The sequence below is a fragment of the Ambystoma mexicanum genome, chromosome 1q, assembly GCF_040938575.1.
Source record: "Ambystoma mexicanum isolate Mex_15411 chromosome 1q, UKY_AmexF1_1, whole genome shotgun sequence".
Taxonomy (NCBI): domain Eukaryota; kingdom Metazoa; phylum Chordata; class Amphibia; order Caudata; family Ambystomatidae; genus Ambystoma; species Ambystoma mexicanum.
The window spans coordinates 239,505,454-239,517,473 of record NC_090922.1 but is presented as its reverse complement, the minus strand read 5'-3'; the positions used below and the strand labels follow the sequence as shown (position 1 = coordinate 239,517,473).

Here is a 12,020-nt window from a genome sequence, read left to right as displayed (position 1 = left end):
TGATCCCAGTCTATGATGTTTCGGAGGATAGGTGCTAGACGATTGACTAGGATCTTGGAATATATATTGGCATCCAGATTCAGAAAGGCGATGGGTCTATACGAGCTAATGTTGTGGGGGTCCTTCCCAGGCTTGGGGATAAGGACTGTGATAGATTCTTGCATTGTTGGGGTGACCGTTCCAGTGGCCACGAAGGAGTTGAAGAGACGGGCCAGGGGGGCCACTAATTGGGGCCGGAAGATTTTGTAGAAGCGTGTGGAGAATCCATCCGGGCCCGGGGCTCTAGATTTTAGGCTCTTAATGGCTGCCTCTGCGGTCGTAATCGGCGCTTCAAGCTCTTCCCTGGCCGCCAGGGTCAGGTGCGGGAGGTCTGCCTCTCGAATCTATGAACACTGCTTTGTCGGTCTTTCGGGGCCACCGTCATTATTTCCAGGTGGTGGGCGGTTGCCAGGCGTAATTTCTCATGGTCCGCGTATTGGATCACCCCCTACAGATCACAGAGGCCCAGGATAGCATTCCTACTCTTCACCTTTGTCAGTTTGTTAACCAGGAGTTTGTTGGCCTTATTGTTGTGGGCGTAGTACCATTGCTTAGTTCTGGTTAGCAGATTTGCAGTAGCCTCAGCGTAGTGAGCTTCCAGCTTTTTCCTGAGCATTAGTAGGGTCCTGTAAAATTTGGGGGCCCAGCCCTTCCTTTTGTGAGTAGCCTCAGCTTCGCAGACTTCAGCTTCCAGGACGGCACAAGTCCCCTGCTTTCTTTTGTGGAATGCAGCACCCTGGGCAATCATCTCTCCTCTGAGGACCGCTTTCATGGCATCCCAGGTGTTGGCCGGGGAAGTGTCCTCGTCCCGGTTTTCAGCGAAAACATTCTTGATGGAGCTGGCGATTGAGTCTCTCACTGCCATGTCCCCCAGAATAGGGTCATATAGGCACCAACGGGGGCGTGGAGGGGGCTCCGGGTTGTGGGACCGCAAGGTCAATGTAACTGGGGCATGATCCAAGAGGATCCAAAGTTATCCTCTTTTAACAACTTATTGGCAATAAGTGCCTGTTGTTGCTGGGTTGCCCTAGGGGCTCCCCTTTTAACTGTCTCTGGTTAACCTTGAGAGAACTACAGTTCCCAAGAGTAGAAAGGATCTTTGGATCCCTTTTACATTTTATTTGGTGAAACCAGCACACGCCCCACCTTATGTGGAGTGCTGGGGAGATAGTGTATTTCCTTTCACACTAAAACTGTAACAATTCTGTTACAGGGACAAGCGTACCTTCAATGGCTGGTGGTATTGATACCTTGTATTAATTTGGTGCACCTTTAACGCAGGCTGTGGTCACAGCTGCAGTAAAGGCACCTAAGGGTGTTCATTTTACCAAAATGGCCCCTGTCTTTTTTTCACCATTTGTGTTTCTTGTCCTTTCTTCCTTTCCCTGACATCCAGGGCAGGACATTCCTTTGTGTGATTTTTATCTTCAGTGGGAGTCCCCGCCCACGCTCCAGTCTTCCTGTGAAGGCAGGAACCGAGGGAGGAGTCCAAACCTCCACAGCCCTTTGTCTTCCTCCTTGCCTCAATGGGGACAAATCCCACTTGGGGGCTGGCTGTCCTGATTCGACCACCAGACCACCCCTTGGTTTTAAAAATGCTGGGTGAGAGGTTGTGTAGTAGTTCCCGTTAAATTCTGCACTGCTGAAGACAAGTCGACCACTGGAACCAAAACTGAAGAGGATGATGAAGGAAAAGCAGCTGAGACAATTTCCAGCGACCAGAGAGCCTGCTTTGTAACCAAACCCTGCTGTAGCCCTTCCTTCCAATCGACCCGGGGACTCGGAAAACGACGACCCAGACCCTGGTGAAACCCGCTAGACTAAAGAAGACATGCATTTTGGACTTTTTGACTGCCGATTCATCCAAAGCACAAAGTACCTGAGGTTGCGTCTGGTGATTCGCACTTTCAGTTTTGTGTCCTGCCATTCGTATTGACCTCCGCCCCGAGGGTCTTCACCAAGCTAATGGTGGTGGTGGCAGTGTATCTTAGCCGAGGGGGGGATTCACATCTACCCCTACCTGTACAACTGGCTGATCTGTGCGTGTTCTCCCGAGCAAGTATTGGATCACCTTGCTCTCACCTGCCGCTCCCTCCACAGGCTGGGCTTTCCCCTCAATTTCAAGAAGTCGCATCTGACACCTTCCCAACAGCTCCAGTACATCCGGGCTGTGTTGGACACGTCCTTGGAAGTGCTCGCCTCCCAAGGTAAGGGCTCATCACATTGTGCCAATGGTGGACAAATTTCAACATGCCCAGTGTCTCCCGGCTTTTGAATTCTTAAGGTTGCTCGGACTCATGACATCCTGCATTTTTCTGATGCCATAGGCCAGTCTGCGGATGAGATCCCTGCAATGGGTTCTCAAGATACAGTGGTTGCAGTTCTCAGGCGAGATGCCGGATCCCGTTCAGATTCCACTCTCGGTCTCCCAGGATCTTTTGTGGTGGCCCAACGAGGGGAACCTGATGAAGGGGAAGCCGTTTCGGCAACCATGGCCGGAGGTGACTGTAGTGACGGACTCTTCCCTCACAGGATGGGGAACTCATGCCGAAGACTTGACCACCAGCGGTCGTTGTCTCCGTCAGTGTCCAAACACCACATCAACCTGTTAGAGATTAGTGCCATCAGGCTGGCCCTGAAGGCTTTTCTGCTATCTGTGCGGAGAGGACTGTCCTGATCATGACGGACAACACAGTGGCCATGCATTACCTTAACAAAAAATGGGGTGTATGGTCACTCCCGTTGTGCAGAGAGGCAATGGATCTCCTGGTTCTGTGCAATGCAGCAGGGAATTTCACTCTCGGCAGTTCATCTGGCCGGAGAGGACAATGCAGTGGCGGATGCTCTGAGCAGGCCGAGCACGAACTCCCACGAGTGGGAGTTGACTCAGGAAGTCATTCTGGAGATCTTCACCCTTTGGGGAACCCCACAAGTGGATCTCTTGGCCACCAGTGCCAACCGGAATTGCGAGAGATTCTGCTCAAGGGAATTTCCTCCGAGAAGAGCCTTAGTAGACACATTCATAGTGGATTGATCATTCCCACTGCTGTACGCGTTTCCTCCAGTCTCTGTCATTCCTCAAGTGTTAAGGAGGGTACCGAGGTCCGGATCCGACATGATCTTCATTGTTCCGGATTGGGCCAGGAGAGCGTGGTACCCAGACCTTCTAGAAATGTCCATCTGCCCTCCACGCCGTCTTCCCTACCGAGAGCATTCCTCATGGGTGCTCCGTTTGAAACTTTGCACTCTTGTCCTTTGAGATTGTCTTTCAAGGCGGTGTTCTTGATTGCGGTTACCTCTGCTTGCAGAGTGAGTGAATTGCAGGCACTTTCATCTAAGCCGCCCTTCACTGTGTTTCACAAGGATAGGGTTGTACTGAGGGTAAATCCATCCTTTCTTCCTAAGGTAGTGTCTGAATTTCATTTGAGCCAGAAAGTGGTTCTTCCTCCTTTCTATCCTCCTCCTCCTGGTAAGGAAGAGGAGTGACTCCATTGGTTGGATCCTAGGAGAGCTCTGAGCTTTTACATTTCTAGGATGTCCAGGGTCTGAGTGGACTATCAACTCTTTGTGGGGTATGCTCTTCACCGATTGGGCCAGGCTGTTACAAAACAGACCTTGTCCAGGTGGATTATCCTCACCATTACTGAGTGTTACCGTTTGGCGGGCAAGGACCCTCCTGAAGGGTTGCAAGCTCATTCCACTAGGGGCGTAGCTACTTCCACAGCCCTGCAGAGGGGGGGTTCCTATTCGGAATATTTGTGATGCAGCCACATGGGCTTCTATCCACACCTTTGTTAAACATTACTCCCTTGATACACTACATGGTCAAGATTTGGCCTTTGATAAGGTGGTTCTTTATTTTGCCATCTGATTGGGTATTCTAAATTCTTCTCTCTCCCTCCATTTTCTGGTACTGCTTTGGGAGTCTGTCAAAGCTGTGGAATACGTTGGAAGACACAATCCATTCGAAGAACAAGTTATTTACCAACTGGTAACGTTCTTTCAATTGGATGTTCCTCCAACGTATTCCACATCACCCTCCCAGCCTGCCCCTCTGGAGAATTTCCTATGCATTTGCAGCTTATGTTTCCGCAAGGCTATGGGCAGTCAAGCAGTCATTGGATATGTGCATGTCACACGTTATGGGGGCAAAACATAAACTGAGGCTACGGGTGCCGTGCGTCCCATTTATAACATCCGGTGACGTCGCCCTCGGTGGAGGCCTTCGAGGGATATCTACCCAACGCCATTGACGCAGGACGCCCTTTGCCGAAAAAGTTTCCGAACTACACAGCTCTGGACATTACATGTCAAGATGTGGAATACGTTGGAGGAACATTCAATCGAAAGAACATTACTGGTTGGTAAGTAACTTGTTCATCTCTCCTAGAGATTGGCACAAACCACCTTATGAGGGGTGCCAAACAAATACGTAGTATCCTCCTTCTCTCTGCTCCTGTGACTTTTTAGTCACATAGACAACATTCTGGTGATGGCTGTTGGCAGTGGACGTGTTCTACTGACTCTCTTGCTATTTTTACTGCAGACTACTCACTGTCCCGGTTATGGACAATAGGGTCACCTAAGTACTAACTTGGTGGCTTCTTTCTTTTCTTGCCATTTCTAGCTTGGTTGTTCTTTGCTAGCTCTCCTTCTACCATTCTGGGAGTGGGATGTCTGTGTTTGGCCTTTGCTGGTAACCCTCAGGTGTACCGACTAGACTCCAGTTTGTCTGGGCAGGCAGGAAGTGGGGGAGGAGTTTTTCACTCCCCTGCTCTGTCTGCCTGAGTGCCTGAATGGAACCAGTGCCCACTGGGGGACGGGGGGGATCTGGCTGTCCTGATTGGACACCCGCCCCTTTCTGTAAACTGCTGAGATTGCAGAAGAGAGTGCTGAAACTGAATAAAAGGTGAGGTTCCTGAGATGAAAGGCATGTCGACCATCGGAACCTGAAGTAACCGAAGACAACAACCAGAGACGCCTGCAGGCCCTTTCCAACACCGTGAATTGACGACTGCTGTCCTGACCCAGTTTTCTATTCGACAGAGGAGCTTCGAAGAGGACCCCTCCTTTGCTTTGGCTGGTGGGACCAACCAGTCCTGAGGCAAACTACAATCTGAGCTATATCCCGAGGTGCAGTAGCATTACAGAGCTGCAATCCGCAAATACCTGGAGGCCTGCGACCCAATCGTAGTGCATCGTCTTGCCAAGGCTGAACCCTTCAAAGTTTTTGAGCTCCATGTGAACCTCCAGAGACGCAATCAGACTCATCCAAGTCCCCTAATCAGAGTGCAGGACTCCAGAAATCTAAGATTGACCAGGCGAATCGTGTCCTTTGTTGGTGCTGCCGAAAAGACACCAAAACCACAGACAAATGAAGGCACGCCCCTGCACGCTCACACCAGAAAAAATACAGCCCACTAGCGAATAAGGCTAGACACACTTGCAAGGATAAAAGTATTTATTTCTACAAAATAGAAGTGCATCAGCAAAGAACTCTGCTGTAGCTGAACGTTCGGAGCATGTGCAGCACATTATAAGCACAAACATCACTAATGATGCCATTACATATAGAACATTTCTACAATACGGATTGGTGGAGCCCCATACATGTAGGGCCTACTCTAAATGGGATGCCAGGCCATTGGTCCGTCTTCATCTGGCCATCTTCATCCACGTGGGACTGCTGGGCTCATCCGCGATGAGGCTGACCTAACCATTAATTAGCTACTGTGCAAAAACAATGTCATTTATAACGTGCCTGTACACAAGGGTTTCCAGGCGAGACAAGACAACAATCTTACTAGGTTTTGTGTCATTTAGATCGCACAAGTGCGGGGACAGGGCAGGGGAGAGTGCAAGTAACTTGTAAGTGCTGCCGGGAGGTTGCTCATAAGTGCAGAGTGTCTGGGCACTGTAGGGTTGCAGATACAGTCCCTTAAGTGGTTGGGAGGCCAGGGGGCAGTACAAGGGCAACTGGTCGTGCTGGAGCCTGCCCCCGTAGGTTCAGTGGGTGGCCAGGTAACCAGTATGTGCAGTAGACTGGAACGTCAGCAAGGGGGAGGGAGAGAGAAAACTGAAGCAAAAATGAAGGTCTTGAGTTGCTTCCGGAACCTTAGGTGGTCCTGCTCAAGTTTGCTAGAGGCAGGGGAGGCTGTTCTAGTTGGAGGCACCAGCCGATAGAATGTTATTCGATTGTCTTAATAATGCACCTGGCAGATACAGGGATGGGCTTGGGCGAAAGCCGATATCACACTTACTCGCATGCTTCACCCGCTCCCAGACAGATCAGCAACTCCAAAGGTCCTCCACCTTAGTTTTAAGCTATAATTTTGATACTAACCTGCACCTTGCTGCACAAATCACATGACCCATTTCTGAAGGCATGATAGCCTTGCCTTCTGATCTTAGTGATCAGTTGAGGGCCGTAAAAGCTTTATGGTTGGTGGTCTGAGTTTGGATGGTGCTGTGGCATGCAGGGCTCATGGCATGAAAGCATGGCAAAGCTGTATTTCTCATGTGGGGATCATTGGTGGTAGGAGGGCCTTGCTATCTGTTCCTTGGAATGGTACTGCTAAGAGGCACTCTGCTCCCTTCTCATGACATTGCAGGGTGCATTCTTCCCAGGGCATGAGGGGCTGTAACTTTCAGAACAATGGAGAATGTTGTGGACCTCTGAAACCGGGCCATGGTGTGGGTGGTGTTCACGCTCATGCAAGGTGTCTAATAATAACACACAAGAGACTTTTCGCCGTGATCTGGCCTACATTCTAAGATAGCTGCCGCTTGCCAAGATGGCGTTTACACCCGCATCTACCATGTATCTTGCAATGCATTCACTCAGATAATCACGCACCACCCTCTATGTGCACCCCCTGCTCCCTGGATGTGCTCTTAGCTTTGATTTCTCATAATGCATTGTCATGGTGGGGGGTGGGAAGACATGCTCTACTTCCCAACAGTGACCAGAGAAGCTGATGAAATCTGTGCCAGAGGTCCTCCCTTGTGACTGCTGCAGAGTGATCCCGTCCATTGTCCTTCCTTTTAGTCACCAGACCAAGAATCCAGAGGTTGCGTCCAGTGCTGCCACATTGGGGTGAATCCAGCCACAAACATCTCTTCTAACCAAAGGTACTGTGCGGGAGAAAAGGTTTTGCTTACTGTTAAGCAAGATTGTATGCAGTACCCTGTGGCAGACTGTACCAGCCTTGTCCTCTTGGCAATAGTTAACCCAACCTTTGGTATAAGCATGTACTACACAAGTTGGTAGAGAGACTGAGAAGCCTGGCTTATCTCAAGAGGGGTCAATGTGAGCTGTCGGGTTGCAACATAGTTTCACAGTGAGCAGTATCCAAATAAAACTTATACTCAAGTTTTCTTGATTAAACAATTATTTATTTGTCATTTTGAATAAGCCTGCTTCAGGTGGAAGCAAATATGTAACACTTAAAATATACTTAAAAAATAACACACTCCGTTTCAATAAATCAGTAGATACCCATTTGGGATGGCACACAGACACTTCCTACACCCTGAGGTGACTTAAATAACTAGGACACTGTGGACATTGATTAACCCTTTCCCAGCTAGACAAGTAAAGAATGTGTGACTTTTTGGAGGGACCGATAAAAACACAGTCAGAGGTTATAAGAGTCTATTAGGGAGCCAGGACAGTCAATGTCAATTCAGCAAAGTCTAGGGGAGCTGAAGTTCTTCTTGAAGGTAAGTAAAAAGTCTTGCACAATGTTATGGAGAGTTTTTGTTGAAAAAGAAATCACTGTTGGGCCATAAACGTTGAGGCCTGTGATGGGCAAAGCTGCAAGAAACTCTGCAAAAGGTAACAAAAGCAAGTCTCAACTGAGAGCTAGCAGGTTACACAGCAAGAGGTAAGTACCTCTTAGGTTATAGTACCTTAGGTCTGAAGAAATTGGTTCCAGCTGGCTTCTCTTCCTGTTGTAGTATGGCAAATCCTTGTGTTCCTGGACTTCAGTCGTGGGGACAAGAGGGGGGGACGTCTGTGGACTCCGACACTACGATTTGAAAGTCGGCGGCAGCAATGGGCAAACTTAAGATCAGCGGCACTTTTCGGTTTCAGCTTCTCGCCAGTAGCACCACTGTGGTTCTCAGACACTTGGTGGACTTTCCTTGCTTCTGGGGTCCAGCACTCTGGAGGTGGCTCAGGCTTGGTTAATCCTGCTTCATGGGAGTCCAGCGGATCCTACTGGAGCTTGGGTCAGACTTCAAGACGATTTACTCGATTCTGGTGTTCCTCTCACTGGCAATCGGTTCCTGCAGCAGCAATGGAAGTACAGCCAACTCTGAGAGGATTTCCAGATGAGTTTGTCTTGGGGTTGATTGGTACCACCAACCCAAGGGGAGAAGTAGTCCTTTGCAGGGCTTCTCTAGTCAATGCGAATTTGGCACTTCAGCACTGCAGCAGGGCTTCACCGGGCAAACCAATGGTCCAGGAGTTGCAGCAGACGTCTCTTCCAAGTTCTTCTTCAGATCCCTTCGTCCAGTGGTCGACTCGGCCTTCCAAGCAAAAGACCTTGCCTTTTATGCAGGTTTCTCCCATTCATCCGCAGCCTAGCTGTCAATCACACAGCAGGGTGGCTGTCCTCCAAGGACAGCCAGCCAATCATCTTTGGGTGCATTCCTGTGACCAAGAGACTAAGCACAGGGAGTTTCGGGATCCTCCCTTGCTTCCTGCCCTGCCAGACATGCTGGAGCCAGAGGCGGGCTTAACCAGTGAATCCCACCAAAGTCAAAACGAACAAAGGGACCAAACCTGGTTTGGCATGCAGAGTAAATCTCAAGAAGGACTTTTCCAACAAGAAATGTTGAAAAAAGAAGACTGGGGCCATTTTGACAAAATGGTTATCCATGGGTGCTTTACTGCAGCTGCAATTGAAGCCTGCAGTAGACACACTCTATGGTACTAAAAAGTACACAGTCGACCACTGCCACCAACCATTAATTGTAGAAAGGGTAATATAAAAATGTTACATGAGCAACTAGATAAAGGGGATACTAAGTTACCCCCACCCCCCATTGCCCTATTTTAAGATTTTTTTTGTAATTTGGTTTAATATGATGTAATACTCACCACAAGAACAGTACTAACGCACCTATGATTTAGACATTGGGTGATATGTATAGTATTGTACCCTTCTTTATGTTGGTTGCATTTTTCACCCAATGAGTGTGAAGTAAAATACTAAAAAGATGTTTGCCTAGCAATTGGGCTTTACCTGCTAACATAATAAAGCAGCTACAGGAGCCAACATTGTTGCTCTATGAAATATGCATGGATTAATTCCACAGAAAAAAAACATTCCACTAAGGGATACTTAGCTTACTTGTTAAGCATTACTACACAATTAAACTAACAGCACTTAGCAGACATACAAATAGGAATGTAGTGTCTACAAATTGATATGTGGTTGGAGCCCCCACTTTGTTCTCTACTTTAGTACAGCTCTATATCCTTCCACATTAGGGGCTATCCCTCCTGTTGCATATGAAACTTAGAGGAAAGCATTTCTCCAAGTAAAAGGTATTAAAAAAAAAAGAAATACAAAAGTATCCCAAAGGAAAGGGTAAAAGAATGTGAGTATGGAAAAAGGTTCCCACTCACTCAGGAGAACGGAGACAAAATTCACAAGTCCAGCAAAAAGTGCTTGGGAACTCGCGTGTCAAGGGGATTTCAGATAAAAATAAAAATCTACCTAACATTCACTTGTAACCTTGTGTTCTGGGGCTGTGTGCTGAGGTCATGGGGGTGCTGTGGCCCAATGTCAGTCATACACAGTGCATGTGGAGTCACGGAGCAGAGCCGCACTGCGACATCTGCGAACCATTGATTAACATTTTACAAAGACAGCTACACTGGAGATAGAATGCTTTATAGATGAGGATGGAATCTGTGGGAAGAACAGTCACTGGAAGAATATTACTTGGAGGTAAGTAATTTGTTCTTGTGTGCAAACACTTTGAAATATCACAATCACATGCTTAGAAACTGAACTTCAAAAGTGTCATGCGCATTTAAACTATATTTTGTTTACATTTTTGTGCTTGCAGTACAACTGAACATTTAAACAGTGTTCTGCCACAGAGGACCGGGAGCTACAGCTACCAGAGGCAGAACATTACACCAGCCTCCAAAGACGACAGCAAGGACTACAAGAAGGTATAAGCTTGAATTCTACTTCCTGGCTGCTTGAGTTTAACTGTGATGAGCTACCAGTTGGTTGATGCGTGTTACAAGAGTTAAGGGGAGTACTGGTGTCAACATATCGAAGTTCCCTGTGTAGCTTGGACAGATGTGCTCCGAACTCCCACAAATATTATATCACAATTATATTATCACAGATATGCAGATTGTCAAATCAATTAATAGGTTTTTCAAATGTAATGTACATTAACAGCCAACGTGTGTTTCAACCCCATCAAGGTCTTCCTCAGGACAATTACGCTTCCTCTATCCAGTATCCACTTTGCATTCACAATATAAGTTCTCCAACATGGGGTCTGGCATGGATACACATGCTTATGAATATTCCCCGTCATCAGACTGGGAATTCTCAGTAAAAGAAAAATCCATTTCAGTTTCATTTCTGAACTGTCCTTCTCCCATAAACCAATCGCTGAGCTCTGGGTCATACTGCCCCCAGCCAATGACTGCCCTCCACGTAAGCCCCTCCTCTGGAAGCCATCTTCACATTTTTACAGCACGTTCAAGTGTTAGGATTCCTTGTGTTTCGCTCTTCAAGCTTTTCTGCATTTTTTCCACTTTTGATAGGTCAATCGAGCATGTGTGCTTCATCTACTATCCTACCAATTAAAGGGGACCCGTTTTTCGGTGTTCTTCAGTGCCCCTAAAGGGTGGATTTCGTCGAGTGTTCTCTTTGGAAGCTTCCAGAAGTTCTTCAGGCCTACACCGCATGGATCATGTCTGATGAGGATGATGGCGCTTCCCTCTTCAAGCTCTGCTCCGGCTGCAGTTTGCGGCTTGTGTTCTCAGACGACAAGCATTCCCAGTGTCTGTATTGTGTCCACCCCGCGCACAAGGAAGAAGATTGCGTGATTTGCTGTGGCTTCACTAAACGCATGATGATGGATCGGTACCGACGGTTGGAGACATGGCTGAAGGCCAAGCCCTCTACTCCCCAGGGGAAGGCCTCTCCCGGATTGTAACGCTCACCTGGCTCCCACGGAGGCGCTGATCTGGTCTAGGTTGCTGTGGCCTCTTCAAGCGTGATGCGCAGAATTCGGACCACCGATTGAACAGGACCCCCAAATCTTGCTTGTCTGGCCCGTAGGAATATCCTTCTGCAGATGAGAAAGGGGATTAACTGTCTGCTGAATAATGTGCTTGCTCCCCCCTTTACCCCTTCGTTCTCCTCTGACTTCCTCCAAAACCCCCGGTTTAAGCTCACCTTATGGTTTGGAAGGATGAACTCTCCATCCTGCTTCTTGTGCAGGGGCATGCGTTCGTACAGTTACTTCACTGGTTTTCAGAATGGTGCTGGCAAATCCACTTGACTTTACTGAACGATACGCCGTAAGTATGAAGATGCAAAAGTTCAAGTGTGAGCCTCCTTTTATGTTGTCTTTTTCTATCCTTTATTTCAGGTGCAGAACAAAGGTGATGCGTTGAGGGGTTAAATCGCCGGGGTAAAATCAGGTGAGTCAGTGATGAGGGCGACCCCTCTGAATGTCTTTATAATTCCCCAGTAATGTCTTTTGTCCTTTCCCCATAGGGGGCCGGGGTGCGGTACCTGCCAGAGATGTGGCGCCGACCCGAGATGTGGAATGGCTCACCAAGAATAGCCGGTAAGTAATATGACTGAAAATCCGGCTTTCCTCTTGTGTTCCCTTGCTTACCTTTTGTCTCTTCTTCTCTCCCTTAGGTGCGGTGCAGAGATGTGGCGACCGGCACTGAGAGCCGCGATGGAGCCGGGCGCCGTCTCGGGAAC

The 12,020-nt window shown here is 48.2% G+C and overlaps 1 protein-coding gene across 1 annotated transcript in view; it reads left to right on the top strand.

Annotated features, from left to right (window-relative positions):
* Window positions 1-12,020, top strand: part of PPP1R12C (protein phosphatase 1 regulatory subunit 12C) — a 1,339,157-nt gene that overhangs the window by 1,066,375 nt on the left and 260,762 nt on the right. The window contains exon 18 of the mRNA XM_069638043.1: window positions 10,123-10,231. Coding sequence (XP_069494144.1) covers window positions 10,123-10,231 — 109 coding nt within the window. The remainder of the gene's footprint in view (window positions 1-10,122; window positions 10,232-12,020) is intronic.